The sequence below is a fragment of the Hemicordylus capensis genome, chromosome 3, assembly GCF_027244095.1.
Source record: "Hemicordylus capensis ecotype Gifberg chromosome 3, rHemCap1.1.pri, whole genome shotgun sequence".
NCBI classification, from domain to species: Eukaryota; Metazoa; Chordata; class Lepidosauria; order Squamata; family Cordylidae; genus Hemicordylus; species Hemicordylus capensis.
In genome coordinates, this window is record NC_069659.1 from 35,928,308 (window position 1) to 35,947,335 (window position 19,028).

The window sequence follows — 19,028 nt, forward strand, 5'->3', positions numbered from 1 at the left end:
GCTCCTCCCTTCCCTCTGAACCCCACTGTGCCTGATAGCATGACTGTCAGGGACATATTTTCAGGAGGCAAAGTGGGTTTCATAGGAAGGGGAGATTGACTAAAACCACCCCTCTCCCATAGTGCCATTGCAGCATTAGTCTTGATGTCAGGCAGGGGATGTGAAAGGGATATAATTAGCCTAATAATAACAATTACAACAAACTAATTCAAGCAATTTTAAATTCTGTTGATTTTAGTGGAAGTTTATTTATTTAACTAACATATTTTTATACCGCTCAAAACTTATGTCTCTGGGCGGTTTACAACAAGATAAAAACAAAAATAAAACATTAGTTAAAAATAAAAAGAAATTTAAAACACAACAATGTTCAACTCATTTCAGTACAAATTACATACAAGTGTCCTTAGGACTGTTGTCATAAGCTCGTAATGGCCCAAAAGTAAGAGTTTTGAATGGTATATATACTGTACCAATTACTACACCAGCATAATGTCAAAAGCATGGTATTAGTTTTTGGCATTTCAAGCTGATATGCAATGTTTAGAATCACAATGTAAATCCCATTGTTTTTCAGTGAGACATTTTGATTGATCCTCAAAGAGTAACCCTGGTCAAAGTCATTTAACTGAGAACTGAGACTGTATGAATGCATGAAATAACTATACAATTTCCTTATATCAGTGTTCTAGGATTTGTCAATGCTTCCCCTAAAAGGAGTCCTGAGAATTCTGTTAGAGAGCTCTAGCTCTCTTCAAAGAATTATGATCCCCTGGAATCCCTGAGGAACCAGAATTAATATTAAACTAATTTAAGTCTGTATTGTAGGTGGCCCTGAGATTCACCAAATAATTGTGTTAAACCACCCCTGGTTTAAAGGGCAGGTACAAACCACTGATTTGCTACAAACCAGGAAGTAACTTGTGAAGTAAACGCTTATGTTTTTCAGACCTTTCCCACTGAAAGCAGGAGTGTACAAACAAGATTAGATAGTTTTCAGAAGTCTACCATGGTGTTTTGCATTAGTTAAATAATTTACCTGATGCCATCCCTGGTCTTCATCTTTTCTGTTGCCATGATCTTTTCCCATTAGGAACATGAAGCAGACATAGATGCAGTAATTAAAAAATAAAATAAAACTGGGTGACGATATATCAGTCTGTCATCTCAAAAAAGAAAGCAGCTCCAAGGGTTTCAGTGAAACAATTCACTTTTAATTCCTTGACTTTATTTCTCACTGCCTGTTCCCGATTCAGTTTCCATGTCACTCTTTCACTGTAGGTAGCTCTACATAGGGTTTGGTTTTCTTGGATCTAGCTACACACTGGGACGTAGGGGTTTGTACCGCAGTTTCATAAAAGTCACATCATTTTCTTTCACACAAGACTTTCTCTCTTGCTGAGAGTAAGTAGGAATGTGGACGTTGTTGTTTTCTGATTTTCAGGGACACAAGTGGCAACTTTGATCCCAAATCGTCCCCCTTTTCTTCCCTGAATCTGCTAATAGTTGCATCAAATCTGTGCTCCTGATGGGTAAAAAAGAAAATGAGTAAAACCAGAGATTAATATGAGTGCATGGAGAAACTACTCTGAAGGGTATGGAAAAGTCATTTCCTCTGAAGACATAGCTTCAGTTCCTGGCGATTATGAGTCATGCTTCTAATTATAAATTCCTCTGTACGTTATAGCACAGGGAGAGCAAGAAAAAACTTTTCCTTTCCTTTTACAGAGCAATTGCAGGACAAAGTAAGTATCTGATTTCTGTAGAAATATATCTGTATTAGTAAAAAAACCAAAAAAGAACCCAGATTTCTACTTTCTTATTGCCGCAAGCGGTGTGTTATTAGACGCTTACTAAAGATCTGCTATCCAGATGAAAGATTCTTCATGTAGATAATTCTAGAGGGTGCATTTTTGCTTTCTTGAAGGAATAAAAGGCTGTAGTCATATAGCTGGGTTTAATCATGTTTACTTGGAAGTAAGACCCATTGATTTCAGGAGAACTTACTTTCAAGTAATCATACTTAGGACTGTAGCCTTAAAGAGGAAAATGCAACTTTTCAACACCACTGTATTAAAATATACAGTCAATTATGTGCCACTGTGTTAACAAGCTCTATACAGTTATCAGAAACAAGTAACAACCATTTTACCGCTGAGGCATATTATAAACATTAAACATTAATTAAGTGTGGTTCTTTCCTAATAAAGTAGCAATACTAGATAAGCAATATCTGATAAGATAGGTTGTTCATTAGAACCTCAATGGTGCTCCATGCATGTGCAAGCACACACAAACCGTGTGGATAGTTGCTGCTGTTGTTGTCCAGCATAATCCAGTGCTAGATAAACACAAGGTCAACTTTAAGTTTGGCAACAGTCCAAGCAGCAAGAATGAAATAAAAGGCATTCCTGCCAATATGACCCTATTTTCCCATTCAGGTGAATGAGAAAATAGGGACATGTTGGCAGGTATGAAAAGGTGGATGAGGTGAGATAAAATTTCAGCATTGAGATGTGGGCAGTAGCACTGGAGAGAATTCCATATACTCTTTCCCCACCCAAACTGCTTTCCAGTGAATTCCCGTCCTTCTTCCCATGCATCTCATCTCCATTCTTCACTGTTCTGTCACTTGCAGGTAGTTCAGTACAGTCAGAGCAGTCAGTTCACTGTATTTATTTATCTTTGTGTGACACTATTACTTAAGAGATTACTGCATTGTTAATTAAGAGGCACTATTTCAAAGAAAAAAGAAAAAAAGAACACAGCCCTGCCACCTGTTGGCCATTGGTGTCTTCTCTTACTGGCAGGTCGATGTATCAGGATAATACTGTTTAATTAACAATTTGGGAATAGGTAACCCATTCTTTTGTAAAGTTTTGGGGAACAATTACATTAGCCCAACCTTAGGTGTAACAATTTCTGATCCTGGTCATGACGTACATCTTCAAGATAAGACAAACCGATTATATTCACAGTCAGTTTTGCTCATAGAAATGTCTATGGCCAATCTATAAGATGCAACCTTCTAAACAATCCATTCCACATCTCTTTGCTTCACATTTATCAGAACATGCCAGTACTGTGTATTAAACCTTGCCTATAAACAACTTTTCCTATAAAGCCTGAAAAGGATTAATTCTGTGCACGGCCACTATTTGTATTTCTTTGTCGATGAATGGGTCTCATCCCTCTCTGCCTTCTCTTTGAAATGCATTCTAAAGTTTCCCGTAAGATACATTTAAATAAATACATGACATTTTTATTTGCACTTCTTTCAAAGTGCTCAGAGCAGGGTGAAAGGTTCTCTCTCCCTCTGCAGCAGGGGTGCACAACTGAAATGTCCCAGTTGGCCAGAACCAACCATGACTTGGTGTGCAGGGGCTGAGGTCAATTTTCAGCACATTCTTGCATTAACATTAGTTAATAATATTAATGAAAGCAATCATTAGCTACTTCTGGATCTCACCCCCCCCCACCAGGGACCCACACTTTTAACCAAGGGATAATGGCCAAAAAATAGGCCCAGTCCCTGCTCAGTCAGTGAGGCATCTGGAGTTCATGTCAGCCTCAAACAGATGCCAAGTTCCCTCCTCTCTAAATCACTGTTGCTTTCAAGTTGTAATCCTAGGCATGCTTACTTGGGAGTAAACTTCAGTGGATGATTGAAGTCTGGCTTCCCTGGTCCTAATCTGACACTCCAAACACTGCATCACACTGGCTTTCTTAAGAAGCACCATCTCCCAACTTAACTATGAGGCAGTTCTCACAAGCAGCCAAGACTGGGCTAGGGCAGCTAAGCCCAGGCTTGGCTGCCTGTGGGAACTGCTGGGAGCCGACTGGCTTCCTGCGGCACCTTGGCAGCAAACCCAGTTAAGAAGCTGGGCTCTTAACCGAGGTCAAGGGAGTGAGCGCTCCCTTAACCCTGTTTACCTGGCCGTGTGTCACCGCCAGCTGCTTTCAGCTGGTGCTGAAGTACTGATGGGTGTCCACCCGTTGCTGGAGAGATCTCCACAATGCACCACACACTTGCATAGTGCATTGTGGGGTTTCCGGGGGACAGGATGTTGCGTCCCACCCACCCCGCACCTCCACGCTGCCCCTGGCAGTTTCGGACCCTCTGGGCACGCGATCTGCACACCCAGATTCCCCCACCTGGATTGTCTGCAGGGAAGGCAAGCTTCTGCTGCTTTCCCTGCCACCCGCCCTGAAGCCCTCTCACACAATCATGAGAAAGGGCTCTAGGTATCCCCTGCAGGGGCGTAGCAAGGTTGGAGTGGGCCCAGAGACAAGATTTTAAAATGCCCCCCCCCCGCCCTCACTGAAGCTCAGCTCATGAAGTAAAGAAATCTTAAATGAGGCTGAATAGTGGTAACAAAAAGCATAGTAAAATTTATAGATAAATAGATAGATAGACAGACAGACAGACTATGTGCCACAATAGAACATCATCCTAAATTATTTTTTTAAAGGTTTTGTAAATTTTGGACAAAGCAAGTCATTTCATGGTACTAGAGAAAGACATGCTGTTCTGGTAGCTCCAGGTCTTAACACTCACATCAGTTTCGGAGGATGAATACAACTGAAGGAAGCCTGGGTGGCGCGTGGCTGGGGGAGTCAGTCATGTGACTTGCCTCTGGGCCCCCCCCCCAAGGCAGTGGGCCCCCAGACAGTTGTCTCCCCTTGCCCTATTATAGTTACGCCCCTGATCCCATGTTTTTTGGAGACAGAGTGGGATAAAATATGCTGTTCGGAACATTAGAGAGAGGTGGGGTGGGGATGTGACAAATGTATACTTATTTGGTTGACAGTATTCGAACATGTACTTTCTCCTGGCTGGGATAGCCAAGGAATATAAAACCTTAAACTATTTAAGTGACCTGTTGCCTGGAGACAGTTTTGCCCAAAGTGCTGATACTGACTTCAAAAAACGCTTGAAAAGACCCTAACAGATTGGTCTGAAATGGAGAGGATTCTGTGTCTTTAAACTTTAAAAAAAAAAAAAAGCTTTGAAATTTCAAAGACAATTTTCTTAACTATTATGATTCTAAGAATTCACCCATTTTCTAAAAGTTTGGATGAAACTACATTGCTCATTAAAATATGTGCCAGAACCCCTGGGTCACACTAAAGAAACCTCAGACATACAGAGTTGCCAAAACTAATGAGTAGAACCATTCATTCGGGGACTGGCGAATCTGCTCTTGCTGTCTCTCCCTCATAATGATCTGGCTACCAGCCAAGCAGCCTTTGGCAAATTTTAGTCCCACCAAAACCCTATTCCTTATTACTGCATCAAAAGGAGCTGAGATAAAAAGGAGGTTTTTATAAAGCGCAGGAAACTTATTTGTCTGCCATAATTTCTCCCTAGAGAAATTTAACCTAAAACAAGTACAAATAACCAAGAAAGAGTCATGTGGAGGACAAGAGGAACAGATGAAGCTGGAAAAGTTTGCCATGGGAAGGGACAATGTGTCTTTTTGTTCACAGAAACCACAAGTAAACCAGTTGTTCCACATGAGTCCATATGGTGTCGAGCTATTATTTATTTAGTGTATTTGTATACCACTCCAAACTCACCTCTCTGGGCGGTTTACAACAAACAGAAAACAAATTTTAAAAGAGATTAAAACACTGATAACAGTTTAAAACCGTAATTCTAATTTAAAAGCTTGGGTGAATTAATTAGTATTTGTTACATTTTTATACCACCCCATCCAAAGGCTCACAAGTAAAAACCAAAAACACCATTTAAAACAAGCTGCTTTAAAAAATATATAAACAAATTTAGAACAGTTCAGAGCCATTTAAAACCAATTTAAAATACTTAAGAACAATGCATCTTAAGATACTTTTTTAAAGCTGTCAGAGATGGGGAGGCTCTTATTCCAGCAGGGAGCGCATTCCAAAGCTTTGAGGCAGCAACCGAGAAGGCCCATCCCTGAGCAGCCACCAGGCGAGCTGATAGCAACTGCAGATGGACCTCTCCGATGATCTTAATGGGTGGCGGGTATGAACCTCTTCATAACAAAGAAAAAGTTATCTTAAATACCCCAGGCCTAAGCTGTTTATAGGCTTTATAGGTTATAACCAGCACTTTGCATTTTGCCCAGAAACCAGGGGTGTAGTGGAAGGACGCGCAGGTAGTGGAGGGACGTGTAGTGGCAGAATGCACAAGGACAGAGCGCAGGTACTTCTCAGCTTCTCTGGCTGTTGGGGTGGGCATGGTCATGGAGGCTGTCATGGAGAGCACCTGCACTTCTGAATTCGCAACTACATCACTGCCGTAAACATGTTGGTAAGCTAAAGGTAAAGCGTGCCGTCAAGTCGATTTCAACTCCTGGCGGCCAAAGAGCCCTGTGGTTTTCTTTGGTAGATAGAATACAGGAGGGGCTTACCATTGCCTCCTCCTGCACAGTATCAGATGATGCCTTTCAGCATCTTCCATATCGCTGCTGCCCAATATAGGTGTCCCCCAGCGGAGATTCAAACCGGCAACCTTCTACTTGTTAGTCAAGCATTTCCCCGCTGCACGACTTAAGGTGGCAGTGTAATAATTCTTTTAATATAGGAGTAATGTGGTTTCTCTGAGATGACCTAGAGCTCAACCTGGCTGCCACCTTGGAAACTGCCAACTGCAATTTCCAGACAAAGTATAAAGGCAGCCCCACACAGATCACATTGCAATAATAAAGTTTGGAGGTTACCAGCATAGGTACTACTGTTCTGAAGTAGTTTATCTCAAGAAACAGATGCAGCAGGTGTATCAGCCAAAGCAAATAGAAAGTCTCTGGCCACTGCCTCAACCTGAGACACCAGAGAGAGGTTTGGACCCAGAAGCAATCCCAGACTGTGTACCTGTTCCTTCTGGGAGAGTGTAACTCCATCTAGTACAGGCAGATCAAAACTGTCTCCAGATTTCCGACTCCACACAGTAAGTACCTTCATCTTATTTGGATTCAGTCTCAGTTTATTATCCCTCATCCAGCCCACCGCTTCCTCCAGGCAGGCATTTAAGGAGGTTATGCCTTCTCCTGATGATGCTAACATGAAGAAATAGATCATGGTGTTAACACATGGATAACACCCTGCACCAAATCTCCTGATGATCTCTCCCAGCGGTTTCATGTAGATGTTAAAAAGCATTGGAGACAGTATGGAACCCTGCAGTTCTCCACACAAAAGTTCTTGTTTTGAAGAGCAACAGTCTCCAAGTAACACCATCTGGAATCTGCCTGAGAGGTAGGAGCAGAAGAACTGCAAAGCAGTGCCACCTACTCCCAACTCTCTCAGATATTATTATTATTATATCTCAATATCTCCTTCATTATATGTTAATAGGGAATGTATACATTACTTTTTAAAAAGTATCTATATATTTAATTCTCTAAGACATACCCTGGTGGCGCAGTGGTAAAACTTCCGCCCTGTAACCAGAAGGTTACAAGTTTGATCCTGACCAGGGGCTCAAGGTTGACTCAGCCTTCCATCCTTTCGAGGTCGGTAAAATGAGTACCCAGAATGTTGGGGGCAATATGCTAAATCATTGTAAACCGCTTAGAGAGCTCCGGCTATAAAGCGGTATATAAATGTAAGTGCTATTGCTATTGCTATACCCGTGGCTAATCCCATGCGTGGCAGCTCTCACGAGAGTTCAGAGAGCAGCTGGATAGCCACGGGATGGGTGGGAGGGAAGAAAATGGTGGCTGCGGCGGTGGTGGCTGGCTGAAGAAAACGGCGGCCAGGCAGCCGAAAATGGTGGCATGGCGGCTGCAACCAGGCAGTAGGCAGGCTGTAGGCGAGTGGCTGCGAGCGGCAGTTGGCTGGCTGGCGGGCAACCAGAAAATGCACTGCAGGCGACGCAAAAGAAGAAGATGGGGGTGGTCGGTGGGTAAGAAGGAGAAGAAGTTGGCTACGGGCGGGAGGAGAACACGACGACGGGCAGGCAAAAAAGCGTGGGCGGGTAGGGGGAGGAGAAAGTGGCGGCAACAAACTAGGGTCGCAGATGCGCTGCACCAGATCAGCTAGTTGTATAATACTTTGCCATCTTTCAAGAAAACAGAAACCATCACACAATAATAAGGGCTGACATCCAGACTAAACTACTCCTGAGTAGTCCTACTGAAATTAAGTAGTCATTTAGAGTAACTCCTGAGAAGTACTACTGAGTAACTTAGACTGGATGTCAACCAATGAGTTTTGTAGCTTTTGCACAATTACATATATACACACTATTGAAGAATGTATTTTGCCTCAGAACGCCAGCATAAGAGGAGGAAAGCTTCAAAGGGATTGTGACACAGACAGATCCTTACAATGTAGAGTAGTTGAGAGTAGTTGGCTTTAGCTTCTGCTAAAACAAATTAGCAGGCAATACTGGTGATAAACTGGTATAATGGCATAAAAATCACAACCATTTTAAAAGGCTTTCGTGTGGAAATCTGCCTGCATGGACATATCCTATTTATAGTGTTGAGGGTGCCCCCCCCCAGCTGTCTGATAAAATACATTGCAAGACATATTTTCAAAATGCTGTGAAGAAACAAAATTATAGAGTACTCTGAGCTGTAGGATTGTAAGTCAGAAATAACAAATATAAAGCTTACAATCGAGTAACTATGCTCATTAAAATACACTATAAAATTGCCTAAATATTCATTATTGATAAGTCACACATATTTAGTCATGTGGGGGCCAGAAAATTTCCAGCTGTACACCGTTTGTTGACTTAAGAGGTATGGCATGGAAGAAACATGTGACTACAAGATGTGGATATTTAGCAGGGAATGTAGCCGAGTGACTCTTCCTTTTTGATGTCAGAATTCCAGATGCCATCTGAAACTTATACTATGCTGAAAATGTAGCTCTAGGAATACAAGAAATGGAGATGAGCATTGTGATTTTGCTGCAAACACACCTCCAAGATGTGGCATTCCGTTCCAGAATGGCAGGCTGCATGTGTGGCAGGTGTTGTTAATGGCAGTGGTATCTGTATAGTATTTTAAAAATCTGAAAGGAACTCCGGCAGCACAAGAAGGGGGCCTAACTTTGAATTTTGTTCTTTCAAAATATTTTTAGTTCTATATAGGGGCTGTTGATACCATACAGTTGGAGACATAGGGCCTGTTCCGTTGTTACTTGACCCCCAGAATTTTTTATTTATTTATTCAGTTTTATTTAACATAAAAAGGAAAGGAAAGACAAAATGATTACATAATCATCTCTTGAGCTTTCCAATTCAATGATTATATATGAATTATTACAAATAACAATCCAGAATTCCCCTTCCACCCTTCTTTTGTCCTCGCCCTGTAACGAAAATTAAAAACCAATATAAGTATGGCCCCCAGAATTTAATGTACAGGCAAACCTCATTAATCGCGGGTCCTGCACCTGCAGTTTTGCATATCCACAGTTGGGTAATGTACACCCAACCGTATACATGGGGGGAGAGCAGCAGAAAAAAAGGTAAAATCCACATATCAGTGGATCAGCGATGGCCAGAAATAACCTTGGAGGTCATTTACAGCTGCCATTTTGAATTCGGGAGCCATTTTATGGCTCATTCTGACAAAAACTGGACAGGGGGGAACCACAGTTTTCAGCCAGTCTTTTACTCTTGGCATCGCTGGATTCCTTAAGAGAATTGCAGCACAGTAGGGCACTTTATGTCGCCCGTTTGTCATTTGGCGGGGTGATTTGGGGACAATTTGGGGTGGTGTGGGAACCTAACCCCCCAATTTACATTACATTTAATAACCTGTTATTCGTGGATTCGCCATCCGCCGGCCCCCACCCACCCACGGAACAGAACCCCTGCGAATAATGGGGTTCTCCTGTACGACTGAGATCACTCATATCAGGCCTGCATGACAGTTCCCAGGAACCAGATCCAGCCCACCGGACTGTGGTTTTGCTGGCCTCCAGGTAGGAATGGGCTAGAACAGCAGCAGAAGCATCAGGTGGACAGAGGCGCTCTAACCCCCAGACCTTGAGGCCCCGGTCCATGGCCTCCAAATGGCTGGGGGGCCTCCTACAGCCCCCCCCCGCACCTGCCCACAGCACCACGGCTAACCTGCAGGCCTTTTTTTAAGCTGCTACGCAGCTGAGGGGTGGCTGCAGGGGGGCGGGGACGATCCAAGTAGTTGACTTCCTCCCCACCTGGCAGTGGCAGTGTTGGGGGAGCAACTGCTGGGCGCATCCGCTCTGCCCAGTGGTTGCTATGAACTGCGAGGCACGCCTGCGCAGTTCAGAAAAAGATCACAAGCCTGGTTTGGGGGGGGGCCTTGTGCCAGGGGTTGCCTGGCGGGGGAGGCCTCGCAGAAGGGCTCGTCTGGGCACCAAAAGCATCTAGGTGCACCCCTGCAGGTGGGCACAGGCAGAGCACACCCCAAAAAGACAGAAGGTCCCTCTTTCAGTCAGTTCCCTCTTCTCCAAGGGGGGCATCTTCCATCCTTCTCCAGCACCATCTTATCCATGTTCATTAGGAAATACGTCCCATGCTGTACCCAGTAAGGCTTGCTCCCAATTATTATTTATTTAATTTATATACCGCCTGATTCCAAAGGCTCTAGGCAATTCACAAAACACAAGAAAAACAAAATAAAACAAGTGTTGGACCAGGACCGGGGAGGAACATATGAACATAGGAAGCTGCCTTATACTGAGTCAGACCACTGGCCCATCTAGCTCAGTATTGTCTACAGTGCCAGGCCTGCTCAACTTAGGCCCCCCAGCTGTTTTTGGACTACAACTCCCATAATCCCCAGGCACAGTGGTCAATAGCCAGGGATTATGGGAATTGTAGGCCAACATCTGCAAGAGGGCCAAAGTTGGGCAGCCCTGGTACAGACTGGCAGTAGCTTTTCCAAGGTTACAGGTAGGAGTCTCTCTCAGCCCTATATTGAAGATGCCAGGGAGGGAACTTGGAACCTGCTGCATGCAAGTATTTGACTTAGTTCAAATCCCCATTCAGTCATGAAACTCACTGTGTGACTCTGGGACAGTCACCTATCTCTTAGCCGAGCCTACTTCACAGGGTTGCTGTGAGGATAAACATAACCTCTGGGCTCCTTGGAGGAAGAGTGGGATATAAATGTAAAAATAAAATAAATAAAAATAAGTAAGCAGTCTGAAAGCAACAGAGATTTAAGGAGAGGAAAAGACATTTGTTTGGGGCTGGCATGCACTCCATGTGCCCACTGACTGAGTAGGGACAGGGCCTATTTTCTGGCCCCTATCCTTAATTAAAATTGTGGGTCCCTTGACGGGGGCGGGGGGAGATCCACAAGTAACTAATACTGGCTTTCATGAATATTGTCAGTTAATTTTTAATGTAATAATTAATGCACTGAAACTTGACCTTGGGCCTGCACACCAAGTCATGGTTGGTTGCGTCCCACCAAGGCATTTGAGTTTCGGATCCCTGGTTTATAACAGTAAGCCAATGAATTACTGAGCAGGCACACAGATGCCTTAACATACAATTTTGATTACAACTTCTACTGTTGGAAATAAACACAACAAATGTTTGGAGAGAGAGAGAGAGTGTATAATTCGAGTAGGTGCTGATTTTACTGACATTTCACATGCAGTAAGCAATAGCTTTAGATGGAAGTCTAGACAATGATTTCATTAAAAGCATATGAAATAAATTAGCAAGAAAGTTTTTTTAAAAAAACCACACACACCACCAGTATTTTAGATGCAAGCAGGCAATACCTGATTTGAACAGAGCAGAAAGGCATAATTCTATGAGGTTATACTTTCTAGCAGTAAGTACAGCTTGTGAATATATCACTATTGACATTACTTCAGTGCATTACCTGTGGCATTTGAAAGATCTATGAACTCAGCATTGAGCTCAAGTGAGCTAGCCTCTCTCATATACCATTTTTTAAAATTATGCCAAATGAAAAATCCACTCTTCTTTCATGCACTTAGTAGCTGATAATATAAAGGATTTATGCATGCACACAGGTTACAAGTGGCATTAAAAATCAAATGTGTTTGGCACTATATATCACAATAGCAATATTCTCCACCATTTTGAACCATTGCCATAGGGTGCTGTCAACTTGGAACTTATGTTTGCACACTGAAGTAAACCAACATGGGACAACATCCGGACTATGGCTGCACATGCACTACATGAGATGCATCAGTACAGCAGAAGGCTTTTACTAATCAAGCTACATACAGCTGTATGTGTGCAAATTTTGCCTGTCTCCCCACCCCCAGGAGCTGCCTGTACCACCTGAAAATATGTCCATGAGAATTGTGCAGCCCACAGGGACATATTTTTGGGAGGCATAGGGCACTTCCGGGGGATGAGGAGACTGATGAAATTCAGCTCCCATGCAAGTGCCAGTGCTGCCTTCTGCAGCATGGGAACTTCTTCCTGCAGTATGTGTGCATCCCTAGTCAGAAAGCTGGCCATGAGCAATTAAATCCCAAATTAAGATGCCCACCACACGGGCATTCCCACCTCTTATTCCAAAAATACACTATTTATGAACCCATATTCCATGCAAACAGTCTAGATAGAATCTGGCCCTACCTTTTGTCCAGCTCCAGCCCATAGACCTGCCAGACTTGGCAGCAAAAGTATCTGGCCTATTGGTGTCTTGTGTCCTATCGAGGCCTTTCATCATCAGTTCCACAGATGCACCCACCAGCTGCTCCCTCCTAGAATTACCAGTTCACCGTTTCGCTCCTTGGCTTTCCATGAACTCTGTACCATCAGTCCCGATGTGTTTCTGGTACTCACCCATGCCTTCTACTCATTCTTATCCCTACCACTAGATAGAACTGGTGGAACAAGTTTTTGTGTTTTTTTTTTAAATTATTGGACAAACTAATAATTTGAGATTATGGAAGCTTCGTTCAGCAAAATAATTATAATATGGCATATAATTTCAGGTTAGTTAGGCAGGAAATTATTAGGTAGATTTCAGGACAAAAGGAGTGGTTTGCCTTTTTGTATCTATTTATAGTGCAGTTTGAGCGGTTTTAATTTGGATGTATGACTATAAATATATCATGGACAAAAATACAGTAGAGTGATGAACAACTTCTATTGAAAAGGCATCTGTAACTTTGCTTCTCTGTGTTGATGCAAAATACAATTGGACATTTGAAATAGAGATCAACGATAGCATCATAATCAGAGATAGGATTGAGCCTACTACATCCAACCTTGAGAGAGTGTGTGCAGGATGCCTTGTATAAGTGAGGATTTGTTCTGACTCCCACTCAAGGTCATGAGTACCACAGGATCTTAAGTGGGGTGTAAGAACAGTCCCTTCTCCTCTGTTCTCTCACCCACCCCTTCATTCCCCCTCAATTCATCATCAGAAACAGTGGAAGCCAGCAGATTATTTCCATTATGTGGGACGGCAAGGATGACTCATTGGATGATGATTAAAGGTAATCTTCTTGGGTATAAGCAAAGGAGACAATTTCCATTCTTCTCCCTCTGGGAAGGCCCAGCTGGACACCAGTATTATTAGAACACTAAGCATAAACTGGTGGAAAGAATCTGAAGATATATCTCTAGCAGTGAAAGGTCAGTGCTGCAAATTACTGTGTCAGTCCCCTTTTGTTCCTCAACTAATGCATAAATAATTAATAGATAATTGTTTGTGGGCACAACTTAGTTCTCTAAACTCATTAGCTATGTATCCCAAAATATCTTATTTTTTCAAAACACATTTTTTTTTACATCCTTGACATGTAAATCTTCTCTTTGTTATGTATTCATACAGAAATACTCCCAGTGCACATGGGCCAGAAATCTGAATATCAAATCACAAAGACTAATTCTGCACCTATTTATTTGGTGCTTAAATACATTGGTGGATACTCAAAGATTAGGATTTGATTTTTTGTTTTGATCTTATTTTGTTAGCTGCCTTGCAAGGGCTCAGTCTTCAAAGGGAAATAAAGACAATATCCTGTCTCTTTCAGCCATATAGTTCTTTTATTATATGACTAGTAATGAAGCCTGTTGTTGATCAGGCTGTCATTTTACGTAGATTACACTCATAGGAGGAAAGATCAAGGAATTACATATATGTAATAGAAAGTTTTGTTAATGTGCTTGCAAATGGAAGTATAAGAACAGTTTGAAATTTGTACAATTTCAACTTCAAATATTATTCATTTTATGGAATAATGATCATATATGGTAAATTTAATCACAGTGAATTTGAACCTGAGAAAGATCTTTAATCACAGTAAATTTGAACCTGAGAAAGATCTTCTGTTTTTATTGGGCATGATGATGAATTATTTATCTGACTGAGTGTTAAAAATCTGTTGAGAATAATAACAGTTAAACCTAGAATAATTATATTCAGCACTGCTTCTAAAAAATACAAGAAAATTTAAACCTTTCCCCAAGCATATTCTGATCTTAAAAGTAGTGCATTCGGCTAATTTAAGTGGCAGGGTTGTTTGTACAAAATGTTGTATCTGTAGGTCATCAAGAAGTATAATATTCAGAATTTCTTCAAAACACTACCAATTCCACACACACACACACCCGCCCCAAGCATATGTGTAGTGCAGCCAGCTAATTTCAGTGGCAGGATTATATGTATATGCAAAATATGGTATCTGTAGATCATCGGGAAGTATGACTTTATTTTGCACAAACCCTTCAAAATATATAATAGTGTTACCAGTATATCTTCTACCTATAGCTTTTGACAGGAGGCCCTAAAAATGTGCTCTGTGCCAGTAGGGACTGCTGTAACTGCAGTGCTTCTGAAAGCACAAGAAAAGATGCAGCTACAAGCAATTTACCAGCAATTGACTTACAGAGCAATAATCAGGGCTATTACCTTTCCTACCTCTGGTGACAAGGCTAGTGTTTAGGCAGTATCTGGAAGTAGAATTCACACACATCAGAAAAGCAAAGGCTCTTTATATTTACTCAGCTTGTAGCCTGGGACTTTTCAGGTCCTAGATAAATCCTTTGCCCCAGCCTGAAACATAACCCCTATATATAATTTTTCTCTTGTTCTCTTTTTCCTGTTCTCTCTCTGCTCCTCCTCTTCCTAATAAACAAAAACCAACACACACACCCCGACAAAAAAACACCTGTCCTGGTGCACAATCCACCTTAAATTGGGCCATAACCCAATTATACATCTTGACCCACCAGTGGCAGACCAATCTATCGCCAAATATGTTAGCTGCAAAACTGCGAAAGACAAAGGTAGCTGTTGCCAAAATATCTGGTTTCATCAGTGATTTTTGTTCACTCAACCTATTTGAGAAAACATACATCAAAAAATAGCAACAGGTATCAAATCTTTTTTTAAAAAAATCCAAGGCTTTGGTGCACTGCTTGAATTCCAGATGGGCCAAAGGTAGCCCTGTCCTCTTTGCTTTTGTGATGACCCCTTAGCTCCTTTCTTTAAAAGACAATGAGGTCGTGGGCTGACGGGGTGGCGGCTGAGTGGCAGGGAAGGCTGCAGAAGCCCACCTTCCCCACAGATGATCTCCGAGCACCGCCTGGGTAGGCAGATCATGTGCCCAGACAGTCTGCTGCTGACCCAGGGAGCATGGAGGGCCAGGGGCCAGGAGGTGTTGTCCCGGCTCCTGGAAATCCCACAATGCACCGTGTGAGTGTGTGGTGCATTGTGGGGCTCTCCCCAGTGACAGCTGGGTACCCGTTCCTGTGCCAGCACCAGCTGGGATCCGCTGGCGCTTGCACATGAGCAGTTAGTCCGAGTGAAGGGCACACTCGCACCCTTAACCTCAACTAACTGGCAGGCTGCTTTGGTGGGTTTGCCACTGAGGCGCCACCGGCATCCTTATGGATCCCAGGCTTGGCTGTCTTAGCCTGGTCTTGGCTGCTCGTGAGAACAGCCTCTGTGATGTGATCTGGATAAAACAGGTCAAATCAGGGTCAGGGCTTACGGATTTAATAAAGGACCTTCTTATTTCCCCCCCCCCATAATTTGAGTACTGCTCTAATGTTCTCCAGAGTTTTGTAGAAATGATTTAAAAGTCTGTTTTAAAGTCTTTTAAAGTCTGTTCTGTGGGGCTGTGCTGTTCCTTAACAAGGGGCATACAGTAGGACAGAGTCATCTTCCTGCACCCTGAAGGACATATGGAATTCCCTGGTCTGTATGAAGACCTATGATGTCCATTCAGATACAGCACGAATGGAACAACCTCATTTTGCCATTTCTTGTTCTAGTGGTCATTATCAGTCATGGATGTCAGCTGTGCCTGAGTGGGGCTCCTGATAGTGATACTAAATAAGACTTTTTCTTAGCGGGAGCTGGGGAATAGAAGGAATAAAGATGCTGCTCTTTGTTTCATTACTTTGTTATAGGATATGGGTAGGCCAGAGCAATCAATTTGACACAGTACGGGAGTGAATAGGTCAGCTGCAATTGAAATATTTGTTACTAAGCGATCTCCTCCACTGGCACCAGAAAATCTATCCTCCTTTCACCTGTTACTACAAATACACAATTTCATGCCTACAGATGGACAGAGGGGAAAGGATTAACTGCACAGCAGCTGTCAAAATACAAAGTATGAGATTCCCATATGAGGAATGGTTACTATCTAAAACACATTTGCTAGCTTAAAAAAAAGTTAAACCCACAACACACACACACTCACACCTGATAATCTCTTGTCACATCAGTCATATCTGGCATCTATTTCATGAAAGGCTTTTGAAGAAAATCTGGTAACGCGGGCGGGGGGGGGGCATTCCCAATGTAACTGCATAAGAAAAATTACTCATTATTAAAATCAGGGGTGACGGGGAATGTCTGTTGTTAATATTCTTTCCACAATTGGATACTGTAGGCATTGATGATGTCAGCCATTGTGACTCCAAACAAAGACTGCACCATGAACCTCAGTGCCCAAGAGCATCTGCCTAAGAGCACAAGCCACCAAACATTCCTGCTGGGTTCCCACGCAAGCCCCACTAAAATGAATAGAGGAGGCGCAGCAGTTGTGTCTGATGGATTGAGCCTCCAAACCATACAAAAGCCTGTTTTCAAATCTGCAATAAGATTCCGGTTTTCCCAAGGCAATAAAGAATGAAGCAAGTTAACTAATCCTTCCATTTCATCCACTCTCCATACTACAGTTTGCAAGACACATTTTTAAAAATCCTCCTAAATTTACCGACAAAAATGCCAATTGCTTCCTAAATGAATAAACAGTTCCACTTGCATTAAGGACAAAGAAGGCTAACAGCATGGTGCATCCTATAAAATCTTACCCAAGCAACTGCAGTGACTGAGCAAATTTCTACCAAGCCAGTACTTACATCAACAGATGAACAGCCAGCACCAGCAATGGTCAGTCACCGTATTGGATGTTTTCTCTATAAACAGCACCCCCACATTAACCAGATTGTTATGCCATTTCTTCCATTGGTGGTTTGTGTTGGGCTGCATCTGCAACTTGAGAAGAGCGCATGCCTTTTGCATAATCAGCTGTTTTTACAGAGCCATGTATCATCACTGCTGCAGCCTTAGAATACTCAGACTAGTTCAATGCAGCAAAGACTCTAGCTCCCCCTTCCTCTCTCTCTCTCTCTCTCTCTCCTTCCTCTGTTAAAGGAATATGTTCTCACAAATCTCAGACTTCTACAGATCACAGCCAACTGGAGCATCTGTTACTTCAAAAATGCAAGGGCAAAATGCCATTGCAATGATAATATTAAAGCTGTAAAATTAATTGCTTTATCCATATTAATTATTACAACATATTATTAGAACATCTTTCCCCCCAAAGTGACAAGTACAAATTATTTTGCACCAATTATGCTTTGGGGAGGGGAGGAGGGAATAATCTTTTTCAAACATGATGGAAAATTTTGTTCCCATACAACTGCAATATTGTTTTGGGATTCAAATGTGGGACCAGAAGATGGAACTTGAAACAAGGCTTGTGAGTCCTTCAATGGTCACACTCTCCAACTGAACATGCTTTATGCACACATGGTATAAGAACCTGGGAAAACACTATATGTAAGAAGAGCCCTGCAGGATTAGGCCAAAGGTCCATCTAGTCCAGAATTCAGGGGTCTCATGAGAATGACAACGGCAAGTCCCTTACAATACATAAAAACTATATGAGAAAATATCAGACATGTACTTATTTTAATTAATCAATGTGGTGCTATCATTAAGCAGTGTTTTGCAGTGCAACTTAAGTAAAACAGAGATTAAAACAGAGATCCCTGCCTTGAGAAGTTTACAGGTTGCTGCCGGAAAGAAACAGGAGTTTTTTCAATAGTGTCCCCCACCCCCAGAGAGCTGGCATAGGATAGTAATTAAGAATGTGCCTTTTGCACTAGTAAGTCTCCTAAGATGTGCTCTTAGCCCAGGGGCATCTTCAGGTCATTTTCCAGGGGATTGGGTGCAAAGCCAGCAATCCTATACCCCCCTGCTTGGGAGTATGCCCCAATTAATTCAATGGGATCTGGCTCAATGGGGGGGGGACTGCCCCCTCTTGCCCCCCTCTCCCGTCACCCATACCTTAGCCACAGACTCATCAGGTTAGGTAAACCATTGTTCTCTCAGCCTTAGACCCTACCACATCTGCAATACTGGCCTTTCTCACATAACTGTTGTAAGGATTCCTGATATAATGTACAGGAACCACTTTGACCACTTGGAATACCATCTGTTCACTAGCTGTCTTCACTTCTAGCCCCTTATGAAGTGCCACCCCACAGAATCATTTTTTCTGCAGCCTCCAAGGATAATGCTTGAATTAGCCCTGACTCCTGTCATTCCAATTATGGTGCCAAAAACAGAGGCACACAGAAGGAGACAGTGCCCACAGATGTTTGTCTGGATTCAGGAGTGGACAGTGGGAAGAAGAGTTTCACAATCCGAGGAGGAAGGAAGAGAGATGAGGAAGCTTTCACATAGGAGCCTTCAGATAACTGTGAAGTGACTACTTCACCAACTAACATTCTCCTTATTCCCTATTTACCATTCATAAGAACATAGGCAGCTGCATTATACCAAGTC

General features: G+C 42.5%; 1 protein-coding gene across 10 annotated transcripts in view; it reads right to left on the bottom strand.

Moving 5' to 3' along the window:
- SACS (sacsin molecular chaperone) overlaps nt 1-19,028 on the bottom strand; it is a 143,706-nt gene that overhangs the window by 58,800 nt on the left and 65,878 nt on the right. For 9 of the 10 annotated variants that reach the window (XM_053311813.1, XM_053311816.1, XM_053311815.1 and 6 more), the window contains one exon: nt 1,040-1,525. In XM_053311813.1, coding sequence (XP_053167788.1) covers nt 1,040-1,077 — 38 coding nt within the window. In that variant the 5' untranslated portion in view covers nt 1,078-1,525. Of the gene's footprint in view, nt 1-1,039; nt 1,526-17,311; nt 17,639-19,028 lie in introns of those variants that run through there. The other variant, XM_053311809.1, reaches the window with a different exon arrangement.